The sequence below is a fragment of the Myxine glutinosa genome, chromosome 7 (assembly GCF_964187855.1).
Source record: "Myxine glutinosa chromosome 7, kmMyxGlut1.1, whole genome shotgun sequence".
Classification (NCBI taxonomy): domain Eukaryota; kingdom Metazoa; phylum Chordata; class Myxini; order Myxiniformes; family Myxinidae; genus Myxine; species Myxine glutinosa.
In genome coordinates this window covers 148,287,678-148,315,057 of record NC_136267.1, presented here as the reverse complement: position 1 = coordinate 148,315,057, position 27,380 = coordinate 148,287,678, and the positions used below count along the sequence as shown (strand labels likewise).

Below are 27,380 nucleotides of genomic sequence, written 5' to 3'. Positions count from 1 at the left end.
GAATGGAGTTCACTCCGACACCCTTCCTGCACACAGCACAGGGCCACTTCCGTTCTTTCCACCTCACCACATGCTTTACCACTTGCCATCACCTTCGTCTTTCCTATATTCACCTTCAGACCTTTTGTCTCAATACTTTCCTTCCACTTGTTCATCTTTTCCTTCAGTCCATCCATACTTTCCGCAATCAACACCAGATCATCTGCATACAACAACTCCCACGGTAAACCCTCCTTTACGGTCTGAGCCAGCACCTCCATCACAACTACAAATAGTAGTGGACTTAGTACCGACCCCTGATGCACTCCCACCTTCACCTCAAACTCACCACTGTTCCCGTCCTTCATCCTTAAAGCTGTGCGCGCTCTATTGTACATTGCCATCACAACTCTGATCAACCATTCCTCCACTTCTAACTTCCTCAATGCCCATGTCAATACTTCGCGTGGAACCCTATCGAATGCTTTCTCCAGATCAACAAACCCAAGAAACAACCACTTCCTCTTCTCCATGTACTTCTCCTGCAATTGCCTCACAATAAAGAGCGCGTCTGTCGTTCCTCTTCCTGGCATAAATCCAAACTGCATTTCGTCGATCTTCACCTTCTTCCTTATCCTCCTCTCCAACACCCTTTCCAATACCTTCATTCCATGCTCCAATAACTTTATCGCTCAATACGAGCCACAGTCAAGAGGGTCACCTTTCCCCTTGTATAGAGGGACAAGGGTACTCGGTTCCCAATCCACTGGAATGCGGCCTTGTTTCACCACCAGATTACAGATCTCTGTCTTTCTCTTCACACCCCAACTTCCTGCTGCCTTCAACATATCTCCCACAACTCCTGTCGGCCCTCCCGCTTTTCTACTCTTCATTGCTTTTATCGCTTCCTCAACTTCCTTCTCAGTTATCTTCTCTACCGGTCCTAAAACTGGGTTACTCTCTATGTTGCCATCCCATTCATTCTCTGTATTCAACAGCATTTCCATATATCTTTTCCATCTTCCTTTAATTCCATCTGGGTCCACAACGATTTGTCCCACTTCATCCTTCAAGCAACTCACCCCCATCACATCACACCTCTTTCGCTGTCTGCTTTGCAATCCTGAATACCGCTCTCTGACCCTCTTCCGAATCCAAGCGTTCTCCGAACATTTTCCTACATGTCTCCTGCGCCTTTGCTACCTCTTTCTTTGCAGCCTTCTTGGCTTCCTTATAACTTTCATGCTCTGCTTTTTCTGCTCCCGTACCCTTCGCCTTTTGCCACTCCTTGAACTTCTTCCTCTTCTCGTCAATCCTCTTTCCAACTTCATCATCCCACCACCATGTTTCCGAGTGCCTCGGTGGTCCTTTTGCCCATCCACATACCTCACCAACGGCTCCGAACAGACTATCTTTCATTGACATCCAACCACTTTCAAGCTCAACCACATCATCCTCGACCCGACTCAGCCTCTCTTTTAATGCCTCCCTTACTGTCACCTCTTTCAACCTCCACACCTTCATTCTCGGTTGGTACTTCACCCGCCGAGCTCTCCTCGCACCTTTCACCCTTATGTCGCAGACAACCAAGTGGTGCTGTGAAACAGCCTCCTCCCCCGGGATCACTTTTGTGTCCCGGAGGTGCCCCCTATCTCGCCTCCGCACCATCAGGTAGTCAACAGTTGTCGTCGACCCACCTGACGTGTATGTAACAAGCTTATTATCCCCTTTCTGGAACTGAGTTTTACAAATCAACAAATCAGCTCCATCAGCAAACTCCAAAATCCTTTCACCTTCTCCATTTCTCACACCATATCCGTAACCCCCATGAACTCCCTCAAAACCGTCCATACTCCTTCCCACAAGTCCATTTAGGTCTCCTCTTACCACAACAACTTCCTCATCTGTCACGTTTTCCATCAGCTTCTCTATCGCACACCAGAACTTGCCCTTCTCTTCATCGCTCCGACCAACCTGCGGAGCATATCCCGAGATGATGTCCACCAAGAGCTTTCCAATCATCATTTTCACCATCATCAACCTATCACGCACTCTGGTCACACTCACCACACTGTCTACAAACTCCTCAGAAAACAGGACACCAACACCATTCACGCCCTCCGGGCACCCTTGCCTCACAACCTTGTATTTCTGTCCCTGCCTACCCTTCACCATTCTCACACCACTTCCCTTCCATCTCGTCTCTTGCACACAACATATGTCCAGTCTTCTTCTGACCAATACTTCCACCACTTCTCCTGATCTCCCTGTCATTGTCCCTACATTCCATGTCCCAAACCTCAGAAACCGATCTCCACTTCGGGCTGTACCCTCCCCATATGTAGTTGTAATTGTCATGGTTCTCTTTTTGAGGCAATGTTTTTATGGCCGGATGCCCTTCCTGACGCCAACCCTCTTAGTCACCTCTTACGGTTCTCCAATGAGGAAGGTAGGGAAGGAAATTTACAGGTAGATGGGGAATGCATGCAGGAAGAAGGGGTGAGTCCACAGGTGAACGTGGAGTGCCGACAAGTAAATGGGGAAGACCTGATTGTGGCATGGGAACAGGTAGATGGGGAATGCCAAGAGGTGAGCGTGGAGTGCCAAAATTGTAATGGGGAACGTTTCCCACATTCTGGCCTGGTTATTTGTCGGGACCGGGTGGATGTCATAACATCTCAACCGGGGGATGAATTTGAAATGGTGCAGCACCAGGGCGGTGGTGCAGAGCAATTGGGGGTCCGTGCAATAGAGCCGGACCGTGTATTTATTGGGGATATTGATGAAAGCCTGGCGGGGCCAGAAATGATTTGTGATGAAGATGATGATGATGAGGATGACTTGATCCAGCGGCTGGGGACCTGGGACAGTCCCATGGAGGTACAGTTTGTTCAGGCCCAAAGGAGCCTGGGTAATGATGTGAGGTGGTCCCAGGAGGTGGTTGGAATGACCGTGGGGACGCTCACCATACACTACAATTTGGAAACAGAGGCTCCAAAATTGGACAAACAGTTGGGGGAGTGTGTTGGCTCCGGGCTGGATTTGGACCCTGGAGGATCGGGAGATAGAGCCTCCGACGATTTGGTCCCCATAGGGAATTTGGACGAGCTGCAGGGAGGGGCAGAACAACCCGAGGGAGTTGTTACCTGCAGCTGCGATTTGGGATGGGAAATCAAAATTTCTAAAAAGAAATTGAAAGTTAAATTAAAATGGGAATGTGATTTGGAGCAGCCGTGGTTGGAGTTGGTCCCCAGGCTACGGGATGTGGACCAGGAGAGGTCATGGGGGATGGCCTCGGGCAAAAGTTGCCCCTTTCAAAATTTGGTGATGCCAGCCAGCTGGGGGGCTGTGCTGGCGAGATTTGGACGTGGGGTCCGGCCATGGTACGACCTGGGCCCCACGGGGGGTCTGGTGGAGTGTGGCGTCCCTTGTCGGTCGGGGCGCCGTCCGGGCTGGTGGCTTGGGCCGGCAGGGTCACCGGACCCTGGTGGGGGTTAAGACCTCCGGGGGGGTGGGGGGGAAGAGGGTCCGAGGTGGTTTCGCAAGCCTGGGATGGCAGATATTGAGGACCACTAGGGGGAGGTGTTGTGGGTCGCGCTTTGGTGGTGGCACAGCGGATGGCCAGCTTGGGCTTGATGTAGTGACCACCCGGGCATGCGGCCTGGCACCCTCTCCCTGAGACTTTGGGACAACCGGCATGTGGTGACCTGACATGCCGTGTTGGGCTATGGACATGGGTCAAACCGAATGGACAGGAATGAGATAGCCTGCCGGACAACCATTGGGACATCTGTGGAACGTGATGGTGTGAGAGTGACCTTCCACAGATGCTCCGTTATGATTTATGGACTCTAGGGTTGGGAAGGGAGCCATGGGTTTGATGAATTGGGAGATGTGTAATGAGCCGAGCATATGGGCCATGCTCGGCTGGCATGTGTATGGCAAAGCATCTTTCTTTGGTTGAGATAAGTAAAATGTGAAAAATGTTTGGCATGGTTAATCTGTGGGTTAGATGTAAATTAAGGGGTGAATTTTGTGAAGAGAAATGGTGGACACTGTACAGTGACGCCATTATTGATCCAGGTGTGTTGACCAAAGTGTTGGAGGCTGTGATAAAATTAATAGGGGAGCAAGACACAGCTTTCATCTGGTTGCGGGGGCAACTGTGCTGATATTTGGGACGCGGGGTTTTGGGGATGTAGTTGTGTGGTCCGAGGGTCAACGTGGTGCTATGGGTGTCCGAGGGGTGTGGACCATGTCTTCTGGGTGGGTCTCCTGGTGGAGCATGGCTATTGACTGGACCTTGGGGTGGTTAAGTGTGGGTGAGCACTGGGGGGCTGCGGTTCTGTGGACTGGGGGACGAGAGGGCAGCGTAGGTGACGTGAGGGGAATGCCACGCACTGCGACCGTCTCCCCCAGGGCCGAGGTTGTGTGTGCGGTAGTGTGTGTGGTCGTGTGTTTTTGGCAGCAAGTGCTCACCACATTGGCCAGCTGGGGCCGGTGCAGCTGTGTTCCTCGCAGGGGGGCCGAAGGATGGATGATGGGTCTCACCCTTATGGACACTCATGGGCCATGTTGGCGTTTTGACTGTTCACCTTGTCCCGGTGACCCTTGCACGGTAGAAGTGCAGAGCTGTCGTGGCCACTGGTAGTTGTGTGGAGATGATCACCGTTGGATGCGGATCCACATACCTGCCAGTGTAGTGGGGACAAAAGTGGAATTTGGAAGTATTTGGGAGGCTCAATGAGAAATTTTGGGATTGTCAGGGTGGATTGCACTTTGGACCTGACCAACCGGAAATTGCCTGCACTTGAGGTGAGTGTTGGATGTGTACTGTCCCAGGCTTCAGGACTTGCTTGGTAAATTGAGGGACATGTAAGTTGGAGTTGGGAGGCGGGTGAGAGTGATGACATGGCGGTGAGGGGATGGAATGGGGGCCACACAGTGTCTTGTGGGTGGCGTTTGTGTTGGTGTAGTGGTTATGTGTTTTCATGTGGTCGTGAGTTTGGAAATGGAAACTGGAGAGTGAGTGATGATTCTTGGAGACCATGAGGGGCGATTATTGTGTTTTGGAAATGGAAATGTGTAATGTGATTCAGTGTGAACTGGGGGATTTCACATGTGGCAGGCCATGGCAAACCTTTGTCACATCTTTTGAACCATTTCTATGAATTGTGCCGAGTTGTGTTGAGAATTGAATGGCAGCGGGGGAGGAAGTGTGTTTTTGGGTCTTGTGGGTGGGGAAGGTGTGTGTGTCCGCAGGTATGGATCAAGCTCTGAGGAGCGATGCCTGCGACCCCCCTCTGCGGCAATTACACCTGGCAGCCGGTGGTAACTGGAAATTGGAGCTCGTCGGTGGAGGGTCTGGTTGGGCGCCGCGGGGTGAGGAATTCCCCCGGTGACCCGTGTTGCTGAGCTGGAGCAGGAGGCCGCGGAGGAGCCTGGTGTGTGTGGAGACCCTCACCGGCGAGGTAAGGGCGGAAAGGGGCTGTTGGGCTGCCATGGGCCAAGAAGTAAGTAAAGGGGGGGGGGGGGGGGGGGAATGAACTTGTAAGTTGGTTGACTTGTTTTTGGGACTGCGGGCACCACGGCCTGAAGCACCCCGACCATCTTTTTGTGCGGTACCTCCCCGCTGCCTAGTTGAGGAATGCACACATGTGTATATGACATCGGTGCCATGGTCCTGCAGGGGGGTGTATTGAAGTAAGTGCTTTGTTGATTTTTGAAATGTAGTGATGAGTTATGGAATGTGTATGAGTGGATACAGGGTTTGTGTCGAATGAATGTGGGCGAAATCCACCGAGCCATGTCACTCACCTGCAACATCTGGACAAGGCCCGTGGAAATTTAGGGGGTGCATTGGGGATGGCCTCGCAGGTAAGGTTGTGTCTTGTGGCATCCACCGGGGGACGCAGTCTGTAGACCGGGGTATGTAAAAATGTTTTATAGAGTTTTTGAATTTTCTGAGGAAGTGGTTAAGTTTGTGGTTAAGTTTGTGGTTAAGTTAGTTTTGAGTGTTGTTTGTTTCCTCCCTCCACAGGAACAATGAAGACCATTGTAAATACATGATTGCATGCCTGTTAAGGGGTTTAGCATGTTAAGCAAGTGTAGGTAGGTAGTCCGACTCACTTCCCACAGCCCTTCATGATTTATTTCATAGGTTAATTAAGTGTGTGACAGTAAGAGATAAGGCTGGAATGGTAGCGCCTGCAGTGAACCTTGCAGGAGCTACGGTTCCGGGGGGGGGGGGGGGAGGGGGGGGGCTGTGTTACGAATTTGGTAGAGCAATATGTAGAGCAGAGTAGATCTGAGTAGGCAACGTGCTTTGAGATGTCGCGATAGGGAATCTACCTGTAATAAGTCCATGTGTAGGCATTTGTCAGGTTAAGATTTACGATTGTGAATCTACCAGGAGATTCGGGTGTTAGTTAGTGTAGGGAATAATCGGTAGAGCCCTTGTACGTCTCACCTGGTAGTCAAACCTTTGTCCATTATGGCACTGCAGACCACTTAAACACTAGCTAGGACCTTTAATACAACACTAAATGACGCCTTCCCCCCGACATGACTTAGGAAGAAATCAGGCTGGAACACCGCCACAATTGGCCGCCACCATTTACACCTCCGAGAGGCCTACCCACCTCGCATAGCATGTGCTGTGACCACGGAGTCGGGGACGAGAGTTGGAGTGGCGCAGTGGGCGTGCCCCTGGATGAGCTGGCGAGCCGGGGGAGGCTCTGATTGGCAGAGCAGTGCACCAATGTGACGTCATTGGCCAGAGATATTAACGGGGGCCGGACGCCATTTTCGGCAGTTGAGTTAAGAGAGGCAGTCCGGAGAGTTGGATCCCAAGTTGAGTTGAGAGAGGCAGTCCGGAGAGTTGGATCCCGAGTTGAGATCCTGAGTTGAGTTGAGTTGAGTAGCGCAGTTGAGTGGAGAGTTCGCTGGAGTGCACACAGTTTGTTCAGAGCAGTTGCTTCTGGCAGTGGTTCGAGAGAAGCAGAAAAGTGACTCGCTATTGCAGCTCTTTTTCGTCTTGCGCAGCCCGCGTTGGGCTGAGGTGTAGCCGAGTGGAGCGGTGCTGGTGCTTTTGGAGCTTGGTGCACGGACCTCGTTGGCGGCGAGAGGATCGGAGATTGGAGTTGGACCTCGGGTGCAGCGGCGAGGGCGTTGGCTCAGGCCTAGCGGGGCGTGCGAGGCGGACGGAGGATTCGTCCAGGCCGGGAAGAAGACGACGAGACAGATACGTCCGAGCTCCGCGTACACTGTACACGACGTGACGGGTTGTTTTCTTTAATTCATCTCCCTCGTATCGTGTTTGATATCTGTTGTGTGTGGGATCCCAATTTAGGCTTCTTATTATTTTAATTATCGGCACGTGCTTTTGCTGTCCTTGCTTTTCCCAATAAACCCTTATATTACTTTTTGTACATAATAACTGACCGCAGTTTCCTGATTGATTTGATAGTTAAGGCTGCGGGGACTTGCGCTGTTTCCCTCCATTCCACACGCTCAAGGGTTTTAGATTAGATTTTGGAATCCGCTATTGAGCTTCCGCCTCAGAGTTAAAGCCTTCATGATCGGCATCCGCAACTCTGGTGTTAATCGGAGTTGCGCGACAATATATATCGGGGTCTAAGGCAGTCGATGAGGAAGGGGTGGGGCGGGGTTGTCCCCTCCCCAAAATATATATTTTTTGTTTGTTTGTTTAAAGCCTTATTATTACGTTAGTATGATTGTTCATGCTGATCTGTCTTCTAGCAACCATTGAAATTGGTTAAAAATGCCATGATGCAGTTTAAAATACCTTTAGTCAGTGTCGTATACTGCTTTATGCTTCCAGGTGAGTGCCCAATATTGCCCCTATGTTTTAATGCTGTGAACAGACGTTGATACATCACAGGTGATGTAGGTTGTGGTCAGGTCTCATCGAAAGTGTGTACTTTCAGAGAAAAAAGCTGATACTCGTTTTGGGGCTCAAAACTGGACCCACCTTGACCCCTGGTGGATCCCCTTAGACCTCAATTTTTTAATGCAATGAACAAACTTGAGTTGCAACATACCAAGTATCATTTTAGCAGCATACCAAGTATCAAGCTCGAGTTGCAACATACCCAGTATCAATTTTAGAATTAATCAAGTACTGTATTGTGAAGGTGCAGTACAATTTACAATTAGCAACAGAAATAACAACCATAACATGAAACAATCTTAAACATTTTCATGTGACAGATACAAGTTAAACAACAAGAACTCAGGTTGGAGTATAAAAATAAAAAATAAGGAGCAAGAAAGGGGATTGTGGCTTACCCAGCTGGCAGAAGCCTGTGCTTTGGGATCTTTGCCAAATGTCAAGTAGGGTCCACTCAAAACCACCCATGATGGAGTCCAGTTCTTCCTGGTAATCAATAAGAATTGGTGTGTTATATACGTTTGGTTAATGTTGCTCCTTTGTGATGGAAAGGAGACTCCGGAAATGCGATCATAATAGAGCATAAATTAATTGCTTTTATGCCAATTTATTGAAAGCAGAGGACAAGGCACATGGGGAAAAGCTAAACAGAGGGCTACTGTTCAAGGTGACAACAACAGGGAAAGGGGAAACAGACAGAGAGGGATAAACAGACATCAGCATGTATAAGGATAGTTGCAGAAAAAGAAAGGCATAGAGATGGTGAGAGAAGAAGAGTTTGTCGACTCATATGGGAGACGCCATGAGGTGGTGGCAGTGGATTTTGTTCTTCAACGATTGCAGGAAAAGCAAGATATGACTGACCCGAGCAGAGGATTCCAGAGACAAAAGAAAAAAAACAAGGGAGTTGAGGTAGGAAGAATGGCAAGGCTGAAGGTAACACAGGAATGGATTGGGTAACGAATATGTAAAACAAGTGATTTTTAAAATATTTTGGAGACTTTGGTGAGGGTGAGGAGAGAATTTTATAATGTGAAATAATATTGTTGCGTTTGTGGGGGTGGGGATACTTTTGTCCAGGTAGATTTGCATAAATTAGCATTCTCCGTATGTCGCGATGAAGAAGAAGAACCACCATATAATAAGTAGGGAATTTCTATTCTAGTCAGGTTCACTATGTTAACAAATATAATTTCTTTCAAAATTTTGGGATTAGCAAACCTGTACATTTTTGGAATCTTCAGAGCATGGAGAATCTGAAAATCAATGTTGGCATTTGCACAGACACCTGCATGGCCGCCATTTTGGATTTTGAAAATGCCGCCATAAAATACATATTTTGCGCGATCTCGGCTTCTAGTCAACCTAGAGACTTAATTAAATATGCTTATCCTATGTTTTCTGGGTCAAGGAATCCAATAAAGGCCTCAAAATAGTGCTCAGGATTATAGAAAAGCAACAAACAAAGGTAATTGAAAACCATTGTCTTTATATTTGTGATATAACTATTACATAATACATGATATTGCAAGTCCTTTGAAGTTATAGGTTGTTATAGGAAGTTATAGGTAGTATCAGATTGAACTATAAGTCCTACACACAGGATCTACGAGGTCTATACCGTTCAGGAATATGCTTTTACAGATCTTCATCACTGTCCTGAGTGTCATTTTCGCAAAGGTGTCTACACAAATGTAAACATAAATTTTTGGATTCCTCATGCTCTGAATATTCCAAAAATGTATAGTTTTGCTAATCTACCAAAATTTTGAACGAAAAAATAGTGAACCTGACTATTAGCCCGGATGTCATGTAAGGTGTATCTTCATCCCCATTACGAGGAGTGGGTATGTTAATTAGCTCAGGGATTATGGCTAATTTATCCCTTGTATGTAATTACCTCTGTAATTTATTTCCTATGTCCCTTTTGGCACCACACAATAGACACTTAGCCAGAATCCCACATTTAAACACCTAAATTTAAACCTACTGGAAGCCAGGACATTGAGCGCTGCCACTGATAACATTGACTTGGTAAGACACAGAACGGACGAAAGATCCGTGAGGCCACGCCCCGAGTAGCCATGATTGGGCGGAAGTTGATTGACGGGAAGGACAGGTGGGACACGACTCGCTGATTGGCCAAGCACCGCAGATGACGTCAGAGCCTGGGTGATAAAAGAACGTGCTAGCGGATATTTTTCTCACTTCTCTTCTTCTTGGCTTCTCGCTCTGACCGACCTTTATCGCTCTCGTGTGCCTTGTCCTACCAAAGACTATAGCGAACTGACGCGATTCCCTCTTGCGCATTCTCGCCCTGAACCTTGTACAAACGGTGGCATTTTGCTCTCGGGCTCGGACGATCGGACTGGCCGTGTCCCGAGATCTTGCTGGTGGTCATGCAGATGCACAACCGCGGCCCGGGAACTGTGGTTTTCCATGCGGAGGGACAGGTGGACGAGCACGGTGTGGAAGAGCGGGCTGAACGCCTGCTGTTTGCTTCACGCGGGAGGCCTACTTCGCGCCAACGGGCACAGCCTAGTGAAACGAGGGTGGACTGAGGTCTACTCATTCCAACGAACGAGCACACTTTCCCGCCAAGAATGCAGCCACGTCCAGACTGTGCGCCCGGGGCCTGGAAGAGTCCTGACGAGATGCACCGGTCGAGTCGAGCCAAGTGAAATTAAATAACCAGACATATTTTCAGTTATCCTTCCCTTTCGTCTGTTTTCAAGTCTGTTGTGGGGACGTCCCAATTGAGGAATTTAGTTCACCATGCATTTTCTTTGTACTGGCACTTATTTAAATAAACCTGTTATTATTGTACATTTTTAATCCATTTTCGTTTGAGTTATTTTTTTCAGGTGTGGAGACGTCGAGTGGAAGCCATTCAGGTAAGGCTACGATTTCTTCCCCTCCCTCTTGCTTCCCCACGCGTATTCTCCGCCATTTGAACTGAACGCCTCGGAGTAACAGCTCGTTTGGTCATCCGTGCTACCCTAAGGTGTTCACCAAGGGTAGTCACGTGACAATATTCAATTAATAAATGCCACAAAAAAATTTCATGGATATTGAAAAAACGATTTGTAACATTGGAAGATTCATGTATTCTTGTTTAAAATAAATAAATCATGGCCTTCTCATCATGTTAATCTACATTGGAGAAAAATATTTTAAATAGGAGTAAAGCACAATTCAGTAAAGAATGCATCATCATTAGCAATCTTGTAATGAACATTCATCTCGCAAATTTCACGCGTTATCTGACCTGATTTCTGAGCGTTTGTCAATTGGCCAATCAAGCCAGTGCCTTACCACACATCATAAACTTAACCAATCCATATACCTATCATGTACATAATTGTTTCAAAAAATAGATATCAGTAAAGATAAACATGAAGAAAAAAAAATCAACCAAGTTATTTGCATTTACAGAAGAAAAATATCCTAGTCTTCCAAAGACATAACATCGAAAGGGGCCTCATTGAAGATTAAATATTAAAATGTTCAAATACCAATTGAGATTGATTTTCCATGCATGTTTTGGCAAATACCTTCCCATTTCCTCCTTATTAGGCCGTGAAAAATATATTTCCTGGTTCTGGTCAGCGCGCGCATCGATTTTGACCCTGCGCGTCAACAATTTTGTTTTTCAAATTTGGTATCGACGTTCGCGCACGGTTCTCCCCGACAAAACTGCATTTAGTTTGTCCAAATCCAACCAGCCGTTCCAAAGATATGAGTAGTTTTGTGTGCCGTGACGTCATGAATCCAATATGGAAGTTGCATGTGGCGTCATCGTCTTAGTCACGTGACCGCTTGGGTGGCAAAACATTGCTTCTGCCACCATACGTAATGGCGGCAATTTGAAACTCGTCTCACATATAAATTGCCCCCTACATGATGGTAAAGAGTTGTTGTGCTGTCGGATGTACAGCCCGATTTCATAAGGGATCGGGCTTGTCATTCTACCGTTTTCCGGACGACACAATGCTAAAACGGATTCATAGCTGCCTTGACTGCAGCTCTCAGGTGAGGATATGGCTCATGAGGTTGTTACCTTCGCTCGCGAAGCGAAAAGCAGGATTAGGCATTTGGTTACGTACATGTGGAGTGTGTATGGCGTACGTGTGGCGTACGCGTGGGTCCACACGGGTCCACAGGCAGATGACACAGCCTCAGTTTCTCGCAATACCGCGACAACGCCTCAACGGGCAAGCTACAGGCGTAAACTGACAGGTCCGTCTGATCAAACGACAGCTTTCCCGCCATGTTGTTTATGCCACCCAAGATGGCGGCCGGAACCGGTTGCCATGGACGACGCTCACGATGAAAGGCCGCTATCGCCGAGATATTGTCATTTATTGAAACAAAGACGTTCTTTGTCGGGTTTATGTGAAGCAACCAGAAGGCCTAGAGAGCTGCGGGTGGTCTTGTTAGTTAGGCCTGGATCCTATCTCGTTTGTCATGAAGATGTAAGTGTCTGTGATAATCTGGTGGACTGGGAGAAGAGATCGTGGGAGACCATCGGCCTGTTAGACCACTTGCGCAAGCGCAGTGTTGACGCGATCGACGCATTGGAATGTTTGACGGTACGGCGAGGCGATCTCGAGAACGAAATGGCAGTCTATAATATGCTTGAAGAACTTAATGATTTTCAGAATAAATACATTTTAAAATAACTTAAGCTTGTATTCATTATTTACAAAAGAAAAGGCCTACAAGTCCCATTAGCTGTCTTTCATTTCTCTCTGGACGGCGCCACAGCAGATGAGGAGGACCGCAAGGCATGAGGACACAAAAAAAACCACTATATGTGCAATCCATGCTTTTCAAAAAAAAGAAAAGAAAAAAAAACCACATCACCGCATCAATTCTGGAACTTTGGTCTGAACAGAGACCAGCATTATATATTTTTTGGCCTAAAACGAAGTTAAAACCAATGGGGAAAGAGGAAGGAGGTCAATGATGAAACATAAACCATAAATTGAACTTGTTGGACTTGAACATGTCTTATACAGCTTGCTACACAAATACAAGGGCCAAGTTCATCCTGATTACCTCCGCCACCGAAGGTGGATTGAGGTTATGCTTTCTGTTTTGTCCGTTTTGTCTGTTGGTCTGTGAGCATGCTATCTAAAATACTTATAGAAGGATTTGGATGAAACTTGGTGGGCAGGTCAGGTGTGTGAAAAGGACGAATTTATTTGATTTGATGAAGATCTGGATCTGAGAATGTTTCTTTTTAAGCGATTCTTCATAATTGAGAAATAGGACCAAAAACGATATATAGCACATCTCAAAAAGTTGTGGACAGGTTATGACAAAACGTTGTGGGGGAGTTGGGTGGATGACAAGAACAAGCCGATTCGATGTTGGTAGAGGTCCGGTTGCAGATCTGGCCTATCAGGGGATACAAAATGTAAACTGTTCAATCTGGCTGATAGAGTATAGATATAGAGTAATATAGATAAAGATATATAGATATAGAGTAATAATGATACAGAGTAATATAGAGCAATCTATAGAGTGCTGTTCAAGTTGTATTCTATGTCGTATAAATGTTACTTGACCCATTTAGATACAGGTTTTTAGAAAGCTGAACTCTTTTCCCTTCGATGCAAATCACTTGTTCCTTTCTAAGGGTGTTAATCCAATGACTTTACACACTGCATCTTGGAACAGCATAGTGATCTGGGTGTTAATCCAATGTAAAGACATAACTTTGAATAGAATAGCCCACAATATGTCTGGCGTGTCATTGATATTTCTCAAAGTGGAATGTAGAGTCTAGCATGAACCATTATGCATAACAAGCATACCCATTAAATTCTTACCGTAACTTTTTCGAAGTTTCCATTATTTTTGTCTTGTTGAGCACGCCAGCTTTTTCAAGATTTGGTACCTGGAAGACAAATAAAATACTGGCAACACTCAAAGGGGCCGTATATTTATGGCATATGCAAGGGAATGCGATTTCCATACAGTGCATGTGAGAGCATTTATACAAATCACGATTGCTGCATGGTATCAACCTTTAATAATATAATTTAGCCCCGTTCCCCCTCCTCCACCAACCCACCCTCCTCCACCAGCCAATCCCTTTGCCCCACCCCAAAGTTTTGCCTTGTTCTTCAACCATTTTCAATCTCAGCAATTTTTGTAATCCCATAAGCCTAATATGTTTTAGTCTCACGCACCATATGACAATACAAATGAGGGAGATGTGTTCAACAGTTGAGGAGGTAGTATTGTGTTTTAAGGTGTATACCACGATTAATAGGTATGTTGGGAGGTAAGCAATGATGAAAAAAAAAAAATTTTGTTCATGACCTACTGTTTTGGAAGCTTTTTCTATCAATATCAGTTGAGGAATAAAACTCCACCTGTTTGTTCCTCTGCTTGAAAGCAACATTACCGACAATATCTCGACCACAAAGTGATGGTGCGTAATTATTAATCTTTATACAAGTAACATTTCATGCACGATTTTGCCACATTACTGTATTAAAATGATCCCCACAAAACTGGTTAAATACACAGCAACCTGCCCAGGTCTTTATGGGCATATTCACCCAAGATAAAGTGGGTGGCCTGATTGATCAAATCTGAAAGCTGTTAGCGGAAAAATGCACATAAAACCCAATGGCTTTTCCAAGCTGACATCATAGATGAAGGAACAAGATGGCAACATGCAACCTTAAGTGATACAATAATGGGATTGTAAATTTATAATGACGAATGAACCAGAACGCAATTTTATAGCTAACTAGGCATTTTTACCCGTCGCTTTGCTGACGTATTTTATCGAAAGATGGCATGTTGGACTTCACAAACATTTTGCTCTATTCACACTAACGTGTGCGAGGTTATCTTCCATCTGCTTGGAAGTCAGCCAACATCACCTTTGACAAAACATCCTTGCTGCTTTTATATGGCACAAGCAAAAATCACGCCTGCTTCATTGCGAAGCTCTGTGTTGTATGCCTTGTTTTGAACCTCCAATTAAAATGAGCGAAATGAAACATTTTGAAAACTTCGAATTACTTTCACTCTGATTCCAACATCATCATAATGCATACTTATCAAGTTGTTTAAACTTTCTTTATTCAAGATGATTTATTGGTAATACTGGTTACCATCAGTGGAATACTGGTACTTGTGGAATGTCATGCTATACAATACTATCGGGTGGTGCTATACAATACAAATTTACATAGAGAGAATTGGGGTCTCCCAACCACTCAGAACCCCCACCCCCAAATATGCTACCCTGACAGAAGCCATATCTGGGGTACCATTTGGCAACATGCAAAATTTGGTTGGATTTGGTTCAGTAGTTTTTGGTTTAATTTTTAAACCATATACAAACAAACAAACAAAAACAAACAAACAAACAAATATACAAATTACCTTTTATAGTATAGACAAACAATGATTACACATAAATTACATGAAGTACAAATCAAATTGGCTCCCACAGCAACACAGAAGGAAATACAGAAGCCATATCAGCTATGGCCACAAATCCATACAAACAGGGGTTTAAGAGTTGACGGGGATTTTAAAAAAGAGCAGGGGAGAGAAGAAATTAAAGTATACCCATCCCAGCAGGAAAATGGCTTCCATTCATTCACCCAGGACAGGAAAGGAGAACTAGCATAGCACAGTGTGGAACAGCCAGAGATTTATGTGGGGCACTCTCTTGACACCCACACCCTACTTAACTGCCAGCTCCCTCAAAGCTACAACACCTCTCAGCTTCTGAAGAGACACCTTCTGCTTGGTATTCCAGGCTACAGTGCTTATAATTCTCTCTTCTCAACTAGCCGGAGGTCTTGTCATCCCAGGCCTTGCATCAAGGGGCGGGCCAAAGCACACCTTGCTCAGAAGAATGTTCCTCCATGGATTGTAGCACTCTGCGGCCCCTGGATCAGTGAGCTCGCCACAAGGGTGATATGTAACCACGAGGAATAATACATATAAAAAAAATAAACAGGAGGTGGGGATGGGCGAAGGGAAACCGTATCTGTGGTAGGACAATAGGGAACCCAAATCCATGGGACATGTGAAGGGCTATTCTTATCTGTTAAATTTGGTTCAGGTTTGCTCCAATTTACAAACTTGTGTAATGTGACTATGTACAGAATCATAACACAGATGTAGTTTGACAGTTTGTGGATTTTGAGCAGTTTTAAACTTGAGCAGGGTGCTATTAAATTGTGGAGACAAAGCTTCAATGCATACCATTACAGGAGGGCAATGGTGGAGAAGAGGGGTGGGGGTGGAATGTCATGTTTACACATTCGTGCTGTGCACAGAAAAAAACAGATCGATGCTATTACAATAGTTTTTAACTTTTTACTAATCTTGTGACAAAAGCAGTACAATTAATCAAGATGTCCAAAAATTAATAAAGGAAATCCAAATAAATAGGTGGGAGGTATACATATTGGTCAGAATCCAGGCAGGAATGGCCGATGTGGCACTCAGATCCATATCTTCACAAAAGCGACTAAGCTTATGTTATAATCATAATATGCTTGTGGGTTAAAAAAAAGTGCTAGCATGATCACTTGTACTTTGGCAATATTATGCTGTGATATCACTTCCAGGCATTTAGAACATTGCATGGCAAGCATTTCAGCATTGGTGCACATCTAATGTACTGAGTCAGAGCAGACAGCAAAATAATGTTCAGTACTACAACGGCCGCAAGGTGGCGAAAAATGTCCATCTGTATTTGGGACAAAAAGCTAAAGTGCTTCGGATTTGAAAAACTACAGAGAACACAATGCAAAATAAGAAAGTGGCAAAATTAACTTTGTGAAATGAACACTTGCAGCCAAAAAGGCTTCAATAAGCAATAATACAAAGCATATTACTCATAAAAAGATGGTAGCAACAAAGCTTGGGTTTTTATGTGCTGGAATTTATCATACCCAAATTGTTGTGATTTGGCACTGGGTTTTTTTTGTATACAAGATCGAGGCTCGTGAAAGAGCTAACATTAATGACAAAAAAAAAAAAACACGCGCATAAGACATAATAAAGGGAGCAGGAGACAAGATGGGGAGAGAGGGGGAAGCACACAAGTACAACATTTGAGAGCAGGGACATCGGGAGATCTTTGGGAGGGAGAGGGCTTGGGGGAGGAGGCGTGGGAAGGAGGTTGGGGAAAACAACTGTTACAACAGTGTATTTCTCATGAGACAAGGTAATTTAAATGAGTTTAATACCATGAGCAGTTTCAAAAATAATGGTTAACAAAAACATGGAAAATAAAAAGCAACACCAAAATTATGAAGTTCAGTCATTTCTCACAAACCCAATATAAGGTTTCAAATGTTGAGCATGACAATAACTCACCGATGGTGCAGCTGTAGCTGGCAAAGCAAGGGTAGAAAGGCCATGGTCAGAGAGGTTCCGACGATGCTGCAGAGTCTGTCAGTTGAAGAGAATAAATTTTTGAACAAGAGTGAGGACACAGTAAATTAATTTCAAATTAAATAAATGCAATGAAAAATAGAAATTAAATAAACAACTAAAATTATCCCAATAACTTCAGAATCCAGAAAGGTAAAAGTGCAATAGGAAAAAAGTGCCATTCAATGATAGACTCCACAGCTTTGTTTTTATCATTGGAAGTGAACAAACACTTCTGTAGTTGAGGATTTATTTTTCCATCTTTCTGGTGTATTGAAGTTATGTTGGCGGTCTTACAAGAGTATGCGAGCGAGAATGCCAAAGGTGAAGGAGAGGTAAATATTTATTTTAATGGAAAAGTTTTACAACATATATGCTTAAACCTTTAAAGGATAAAGACTTGATAGTAACAGTAAATACGTCATCAAAACAACAGCATAGAGTCAGGCAGCTATTAACACAGCAAATAGGTTGTATTGCTAAGGAGATAATAAACAAGTCAAAATAGTCTTAGCATTATATAACGTGTACTTGGGCCACAGTGCTGGTTCCCATATAACAAGATATTTCACTAGCTGGAGATGTTTCAATGTAGGTGAACTCCAATGATCCCAAGTTTGGCAGGGCTTAAGGAGAGGAGACATTTGAGTGGAAAAAGTGTTTGTACTTTAGAATAGGTTCAATATCATTATTTTTCAAATGTAGGTATTGAAATGTGCTGAGTGAATGGAATTGGGCAGATTTTTAATTGGAGGAATTGTTGGACTAAACTGGAGAGGTGAAAAAAAAGGAATGAAAGGAGAACTAGTGTTTTGTATAGAGTGATATGTATTGTGATGATTGAAAATACCACTTTTTTGTTTGCAAGTCTATGTTTGTTGGGAGCATGGTGACAGAGGATAAGAAGGCAATACGTCAACAGTGGACGCAACAATAGGATGAAAAAACAGGAGAGGGAGAGAGAGGGAGAGAGAGGGAGAGAGGGAGAGATGGAGATAAATATAGAGATAAGAGGGAAGGAAAGATCACAACTGCAAGTAGAAGGGGTGGATTGATGAAGACAATAATGCTTTTTAATTTCATTAAAATACCATCAACTTCGATTTTCTTTCAACACTTGCTTACCTTTGGTACTTCAGGGATCGCCACGGACTTTGCAAGGCTTGCCCTGTCAAGGGAATTAGGTCCAGAGGTTTTCTTGCGCCAATTCACCATCGTCACAGAACCATCTCTGTCAAACACCATTTCTGACTTGGCATTGCTGCTCGGAACTTGCCATGTGGATTTTATTGGTCCAACACTGGCAAATGGTTCCAAAACTGCTGCGGAAGAAGCTGGAGATCCAGGTGATGAAGGATTGACAGAGCTTCCCACAAAAGGCATTCGCGATGATGAAGAGATGGGAAAGGTACTACCAGACTGGTCACTGCTAGGTGAATCGCTGCCTGAAGTTTTGATGCTCGAGGTTTCTATACGTGACATGTTTTCTGCACTCTTTGACAGAGTCGAGCTTGAGGAAGTCACCTGAAGGACAAGAGTTGGGAATAATACATGGCCATCTATTAATCAACTCTAAAGTCCAGAAACTGCTTATTTAAAGGAATACAAATTTCTACCACAAGATATTCATTCATTAAAATTATGTCTCTTCAAAAAAGAAACGTACTTGAGTCGTCTTCGTTTATATGCAGCACAAGGCTGTTTAGTAGCATCATTGGCTGAGGGCACAACTGTGCCACTGATGCGCACACAGTCCTTGCTGGTTAAGGCAGGAATTTGGAATTTGGCAATGGTGACGGCGATAGCTTACCTACTCTTTGCGAAGGACACCATGGGATATTTAATGGACGCCAACAAATGCTGGCAGACGTAACGCCCATTTAACATCCATTAGTGGGACGACGACACACTGATTAATAACCTTGCCTGTGAAACACCGGGATGACAGTTTATAGCTGGGCCGGGATTCAAATATAGGCGAGACAGCTTATAGGCGAGTGTGCATACCTCTAGAGTCTAGAGTCCAGACCGTCCCGTCAGCCCACGTGCCCTAGTAATTACCCGAGCCTGGGATCCCGTGCTCGGGTGCCTCAAACCTGACCTGGAGGAGAGCCAATGCCATGAGGGGGGGAGATTGTGGTGATGGGCGGTTGAGGGACATAGTAGACTATATAACATCTTTGTTTAAGGGTTCTAGTGTTTGGGGTGAAGACAGACTTTATGATCTCATCCATCGTGTTGACACCCTGAGCATACAAGATCTTTAAGCAGAACTCGAGTCCATTGCAGAGGGAATTACATCAAGCGTGAGATTGAGGACTCCCCCACGAGGGGGCATCGGAAATTGTAAGAGTATAAGAGTATGCCATAGGGACAACAGGCATGAAGGACCAGCAGCTCGAAGACCCGGCACGACCCGTGGTGAGAGCAAGAGCGCAAAGGTGAGCCAACAGAACATCCTGCTGACCGAGTTTGCCGCAATCCAGAGACTTATCCAAGTAAACCCAGGACGGTGTGCCAGGCAGCGCATTTCAGGGACATGGGCTCGGGGTGATGTAATGGTTTAACCCACAGAGTTATAAAAGTTTTGGAGAGAAGTCTTCGAGTGGGAAGCAGGAGACTGTATTGGCAGAACACAGCTGGGACACTATGGCATCTGGTGCGACCCATCACGGTGCTTGACGTCCAGAGGGAAAATAAAATGCTCCGTGAAGGTGCACTCAGTGTGGACAGTATCAGTTTCAGGTTGACCCGTTCCATACCGGATAGTTGTCTCAGTAAGTTCTATAATCTGTGGATCCTTGTGGGGTACTTGCCCCACTGCCTTAAAAAGCACCAAACGGTTCTTATCCCCAAGGTTGAGAAGCCAAAGAAAGCCTCGGAGTTTAGCCCTATGACGATCAGCAGTTTCTTGGTGCGTTTGCACCACAAAATTATAGCTCGACAATATTCTTCGGCATTCGAGCTACATCCGGTGCCCAGCGTGTTTAAGAAGGGGGAGGAGTGTGCTGAGAATGTTGTTCTCCTTGATGCCATCCTTCATGAGGTCACCCATAACCTCCAACCTCTGCCCCTTGCTGTGCTGGACGTCTCAAGGGCCTTAGATTCAGTCACGCATGGAGTGATATCAAGTACATCCTCAAGGATGGGGGCTCCACCTCCCCTCATCACGTATATCAAGCATTCGTACAATGGGTGTACTACGTACCTAGACTGTTGCCATGACAAGGAAATTTTGATGACCCGGGGGGTCAAGCAGGGTGACCCCTCTCACCTAATTTGTTCAATGCAGTGTTGGACGAAGTACTCAGAAACATCCCAGAGGGAGTGGGGATGCGATTGGGAACAACATTGGTGCCAGCTCTGGCATTTGCCAATGACCTGATCGTATGTCCAAGGACATCACCTAGTCTCCAAAAGTCATTGGACAAAGTGCAGGAATGTCTTGTTGGAGCTGGATTGGATCTCAACGTGGAATAGTCTGCACCAATAGCAATTGCTTTAGACAGCAAACCCAAACAATTCGTGGTGGACGCATCTGAGGTGTTTCACCTCGGATCACGCAACCTTGCTGCCAGGGTCATCTGAAGTACCTGGGAATTTTGTTCCAACACCAGGGAGTGGCACAGTCTCACAGGAAGACTTTTGAGAACTGTCTACATAATATTTGTAGAGCCCCACTCAAACCACAGTAGAAGATGTTCGTTTTAATGGACCACCTTCGTGATGTCTTTGTTAAAAGAACCATGTCACTGATTGTCGCAGCAAGAAGTCAATAACAGGATTATATCACAGGTGGCGTGACAAAATGTACGGACAGGTACATTTGACGATTGGCTTCACAATCGGGTATATAAGGGTTGCTGCGTTCTGTATTAGTGGAAAACAACTGCTGCACGTCTACAAAAGTTATTGCCACTTCCCCTGGAGATGGTCCGTCAACTCGACAATGCTGTTCGTCATTTAGTGGTGGCTTTACGAAATTCCAGCATGAAACAGCGTGCTATTTCTCGGCAGTATGGCATCACTCAAGGTCAGGTGTCAAAGATCCTGAAATGAAATGCTCAGAGGGGTGTCCCCTACTCCAATACCGAGGTCAGGACGTCCCCGCAGAACCACAAGGAGGGATGATTGCCAGCTGCACCAGTTAGTCCGCAATGGCCGTACCAAGTCAGCTAATGGCTTAGGGCTGAGTGGCAGCAACTGACAAATGTGCCTGTATCCAGAAGGCTAGTCAACCAACGACTGGTTCAAGCAGGCTATCGTGCCAGGCGTCCCCTGAGAAAGCCACGTCTGAACAGACAACACCGCCAGCGCCGATTGCAGTGGGCCAGAGAGCACCGTCAATGGCAGCCAGGACACTGGAATCACGTGATCTTCAGTGACAAGTCTAGATTTCTGGTCTATCGTCAATATGGCCGCGTCCGAGTGCGCAGACAAGTGCATGAAGCCTACAACGAAGATTGTATAGTGCCAAGAGTCCAAGGTGGAGGTGGTGGGGTGACCATTTGGGCTGCTTTTCATCCAGGGGGCAAAACTGACCTGGTTGTTCTGAATGTTAACCTGAACCAGTTCAAGCACAGGGCCATTCTGGAAGAAACATTGCTTCCATTTGCTCGTGCAGCCTTTCGAGGAAACTTTGTCTTCCAAGATGACAATGCACGGCCTCATCATGCTCGCATGATCCAACACTTTCTTGCTGACCGTGGTGTAGAGCATATGGGGTGGCCTGCCATGTCCCCGGATATGAATCCGATAGAGAACTTGTGGGCAGAATTACCATGTCAAATCGACAACTTGGACCAGCAGCCCACCACTGCGCATGAATTGCAGCAGGCTATTGTAACTGCATGGCAAGCGATTCCTGTCCAAACCTTGGCAAATCTCGTGAACAGCATGCCTCAGCGTGTACGTGCTCTCCTGAATGCTCGTGGGGGTTACACGAAGTACTGAACTGTAATTTTACTGTCCGTAATCCCAGTCGAAACTTAACTTTTGTTTTTGTTTAAAAAAATTTTTGGCTAATGTGCAAAATAAAGAGATACTTCTGGAAAACGCACAGAAGTTTAACACAGTACTGTCCATGAATTGAGTTTGATATCAGTTTACATCACTTTCAAGGATCAATTTATTTGCTTCGAAATGTCAAATGTGGTTTTTGTTTCTTTTAAAGGTCACATTAACAAAATCTAGAATAATTTCAACATAATTCCAATGAACTTTTGGTTCTAAGTCATCTTGAAAAGTAAGTTCACCCCCACAAAAAAAATATTCCATATTAAATGCCAAGTCTGTGGATGTGCAAATGCAGAATCACGTGCGGTGATGGTTGAGACTGCCGAGGGATACCCCGGTAGCCTTCTTCCATGCCAAAGCAGACGATTGTGGACTGGGCTTGTCCCAGTTCACTACGACGATTCCTATTTTGCATGAGAGATTGATGAGAGCCTTAGAGTTGTCTGCCAGTTCGTACATAAAGGCAGTTCGCAAGACGCCTCTGGGTGATGAGGTCAGGACTCGGATCTCGGCAGTGCTGCGTTAGGGAGGAGTTCAACCAAAATCCAGAAGCCAAGTGGATGTAATGAATGCCAGGTTGTTACACGAAGCAGTTGATGGTCTGGCACGAAAGGAGGCAAGCAGGGCCACGGAACCTATCAGGTGGGGATACAGCAGAACAAGGCTGCAGACAGGGAGCTCGTACATAGATTTGATCAAGGTGAGAGGGAGTCTGCTTCCAACAGGGTCCAGGTCGTGCCATGGTAGACCTGGCCACGGTAGCGATGGGTGGTGTGATGCAGGCTGCCGAGTGAAAGAGTCACTGAATCATATTTCCCAAGTGTACCATAGGACTCATGGGGTTCAGAGTTCGGCGTCACGATGCGGTTTCCCGCTTCGTGTGCGACCGGCTCCGACAATGGGGGTACCAGGTCCTGGAAGAACCTAGGATTCCCACGTCGGCAGGGATTCAAACGCCGAATATCGTTGCTCATAGGAATGGTAATCCGGTGGTTCTGGACACTCAGGTAATGAGTAATACTCTATCCTCATGATTTTCTCTATCTCTATCCTCATGATTTTCACCACTTTCGTATTGCATTTCTTTTCATTAAATTATTGTGTTGCATTTTATTTGTTGTGTCGTGTTTATTTGTTGTGGGTTTCGGGAATCAACCCGTGTGCTTCGGTCAGGTAATCGCCTCGCTGCCTTTTCGTCCCGCGCATTCCATAAAAAATAACCGCCATTAATTCGGCCGATCACCTCGGAAATTAAAGACCGCCCGGCTATCCGTCCAAGGTTGGTGTTCATCAGCCGCATGAGAGGCAGAAGAAATATTATGATATTCCAGATATTCTTGAATGGGTCAAAGTTCGATTTCAGAGTGAGGGACCACCTATCGTTGCCACCATTACCCGAAATTGGCGCGGTCGGCGCCAGAATCGGTGTCCATGCTTCGCGGCTTGGGACTCAGTCAGGCAGATTTGAAACGCCTCTCGGTAAGGGTACTGGAGATGATGGCCCTTTCTTTCAAAGTGTTGAGGCGATCAGCGCATACACGTGCGTGCCCTCGCCAGTGGACGTAATGTCTAATACATCTCGGCTCATGTCGTTAAGCTGCAGAGTGCCTATATGGAGGTGTGATGCGAGGCTGGGGTGGTCAGCCAGCGGAGTTGAGGCACGAGGTGCGGTGTGGAGGCTTTGAGGATATACAATGTGCCAGCAGAGATAATCGCACACGGTCCGGGCATCTGGGATGAAGGGTTGGTGTGACATGGTGTGCTGTGTGTGGGTGTTGCAGCCCGACTGGAACTCGGGCAACATGGAGCAGTGTATCAAGCTGGGTACATACTGGACCGCGAAGTGCTCGCACTGCGGGAGGAACTCTGAGGGAAGCTACGAAGTCTAGTCAATAAGTAACCTTAAAATGGCGATATAAATTCGAGAATGTAACGTGTGTAGTTGTCGACGACATACGTTAGACCTATAAGGTAAGAGTCATGTTTTGCCTGTTTTAGATCTGGCAACATTGAGCGTATGACATCAGTAGAGCAGTTCCAAGATGGCGGCTCCCTTAGAAGCATGCACCAGGGAGGAGCAACGTTCTGTCATCCGTTTCTTGGGAAGTGAGGGTGTGAGTCCCAGTGAAATCCATCGCAGAATGAAGATGCAATATGGCGACGCATGTTTATCGCTGCAGCAGGTGTACGACTGGGACCGGAAGTTTAAAATCGGAGTGTCCAGCGTGGCAGACGCTGCTCACTTGGGCAGGCCTCACACAGCCAACACACCAGAAATGGTTGCAGGAGTTGAGCGCGTGCTAAGGGAAAACCGTCGCATTATGCTGGATGAAGTAGCATTATGCTGGATGAAGTGGCATTATGCTGGATGAAGTGGCATGTTTATCGCTGCAGCAGGTGTACGACTGGGACAGGAAGTTTAAAATTGGAGTGTCCAGCATGGCAGACGCCGCTCGCTCGGGCAGGCCTCACACAGCCGACACCAGAAATGGTTGCAGGAGTTGAGCACGTGCTAAGGGAAAACCGTCACATTATGCTGGATGAAGTGGTCTCCGAATTGATCATGAGCCATGGTTCAGCACAACATATCATTCACAAAGTGCTGGGGTTCCGCAAAGTGTCTGCAAAGTGAGTGCCTGGACAACTCACACCCAAACTGAAAGAACGGCAAGTGGACGCATGTGAAGGAACTTCTGCAACGTTACGAAACAGAAGGCGATGCTTTCTTACAGTGCGTAGTGACTGGGGATGAAAGCTGGGTCCACTACCTTCAGCCAGAAATGAAGAGGGCAAGCAAAGGGTGGTGCCATTCAACTTCCACCTTCATTACCCTCCTCTGGTGTGGTGTTCGATGTGGTTGAGGTCAAGGCTCTGAGCAGGCCAGGCAAGTTCGTCCACACCAATCTCGACAAACCATTTCTGTATGGGCTTCGCTTTGTGCACGGGGGTATTGTCATGCTGAAACAGGAAGGGGCCTTCCCCAAATTGTTGCCACAAAGTTGGAAGCACACAATCGTCAACAATGTCATTGTATGCTGTAGCGTTAATTGGATACAAGTGATGCTGACGCACTTCTGGGATAGCTGAGGCCCACTTGTAGAGCATTACATGCCCAGAGAGACCACAGTCACCAGTGCATCATACTGCGACCGTAAAAATCATCTGAAACCAGCAATCAGATCTAAACGTCATGGACTACTCACTTCTGGTGTTTTGCTGCAGCATGACAATGCTCGGCCCCATACTGCCCGCGCTTCAGCTGCAACAATCGAGGACCTGCATTTTGAGTGTCTTCCTCATCCACCCTACTCGCCAGACCTCGCCCCTTCAGATTACCCCATCTTTGGGCCACTTAAAGAGGTGCTTGGTGGAACCACTTTCCGATCCGACGAAGAGGTCCAAGAGGCGGTGCACGAATGGCTACACAAGCAGCCAAAATATTTTTTTCTAGAGGAATCCAGGCCTTAGTAAAGGGCTGGAAAAAATTGCATTGAACGCAATGGAGATTATGTTGAAAAATAACAGTCGTTATACACGTACATGCAATAAACAAGTTGTGAAAAATATTTTCAGGTTACTTATTGACTGGCCCTCATAGATGGCTGTGACTGCTCTTTTCAGGGCGGATATTACGCGAGTCCATCATCGATGGCATGATAAAAGACTGAAAGTCATTGAACGCTGTGCCAAATGGATAAATTATATCCAGGCAGTGTGTCACGGGTGGGTCTGGACCCTAAAGGAGTCAGGACCCAAAAGGAGTCATTCCCCTCCTCTGGTGAGGGTAATGAGATTCAGTTCAAATCATTACTTTTGGATAGGACTGGTATTGTGTCAGATGAATGGCAATTCTTTTGATAAACCAAATTTGTATTCACCTCTTGCCATGAGCAAGCTTTGCCGATTATAGCAAAGTCTATTGGAGGATTACACAAAAGTGCAACACAGCAGCAAAGAGACAACCATACATGTTCGCTGAACATTATCACTCAGCATCTTATGTTTACCTGTGGCAGTTTCCAGACACTATCACCTTTGTTGGTGTAATAATACACCTTGCCCTGATGATCTGAGGATTTTTTCCACTAGAAAACAAATCATTAGATTAGTACAATGAAAGGCAGAATAACAAGATGGCAGTGAGCAGACAAGCCAAAAGACTAAAATGAGGTGTGTAATTGGACTGACAATTAAAGGCAATTTTATGAACATCAAAAATATAGCATGGGCAAAATATTGAATGCAAATCTTCATTCAATAGGATAATGTCAAAGTAATGTGTTGCAAAAGAAACAGGTGCGAGATGGTGAGGTGAGGGAAAGGAGGGCTGGAACATCCGGGGTTAAATGCAAACAATGAAGGACATTTGGCTTTAAAGTACTCCTCTTGTTTCTACTTCAAAATTGATGGATGCATATTATGCTGCAATCCCTCCTACTCAATTTAACTAAACTAGGGCATGCCCGTACTATATATAAGCTAGGACGTGCCCGTACGTGGGTGCCCGTTCCTTGCCAAAAAAAAACAAAAAAAAAACATGAATGGTTTGGTCCATTCGCAACGACCACAGACATTAATATGGAGTTAGTCCCCCCCCCCCCCCGCCCCGCCCCGCCCCCCGCCCCCCTGTCCCTTTGCTGCTACAACAGCCTCCACTCTTCTGGGAAGGCTTTCCACTAGATGTTGGAACATTGCTGCAGGGATTTGCTACCATTCAGCCACAAGAGCATTAGTGAGATCGGGCACTGATGTTGGGCGATTAGGCCTGGGTCGCAGTCGGCGTTCCAATTCATCCCAAAGGTGTTCGATGGGGTTGAGGTCAGGGCTCTGTGCAGGCCAGTCAAGTTTTTCCACATCGATATCGACAAACCATTTCTGTATGGACCTCGCTTTGTGCATGTGGACATTGTCATGCTGAAACAGGAAAGGGCCTTCCCCAAACTGTTGCCACAAAGTTGGAAGCACACACTCGTCTACAATGTCATTGTATGCTGCAGCGTTACGATTTCCCTTCACTGGAACGAAGGGCCTAGCCCGAACCATGAAA

The 27,380-nt window shown here is 46.0% G+C and overlaps 1 protein-coding gene across 6 annotated transcripts in view; it reads right to left on the bottom strand.

Annotated features, from left to right (window-relative positions):
• The window catches only part of LOC137431736 (rho GTPase-activating protein 15), a 246,576-nt gene that overhangs the window by 90,809 nt on the left and 128,387 nt on the right, over window positions 1-27,380 (bottom strand). For all 6 annotated transcript variants that reach the window (XM_068123376.2, XM_068123381.2, XM_068123380.2 and 3 more), the window contains 5 exons: window positions 26,341-26,418; window positions 18,443-18,841; window positions 17,261-17,335; window positions 13,729-13,796; window positions 8,290-8,377 (listed from right to left, as the gene is read on the bottom strand). In XM_068123376.2, the coding sequence (XP_067979477.1) occupies window positions 8,290-8,377; window positions 13,729-13,796; window positions 17,261-17,335; window positions 18,443-18,841; window positions 26,341-26,418 (708 nt within the window). The remainder of the gene's footprint in view (window positions 1-8,289; window positions 8,378-13,728; window positions 13,797-17,260; window positions 17,336-18,442; window positions 18,842-26,340; window positions 26,419-27,380) is intronic.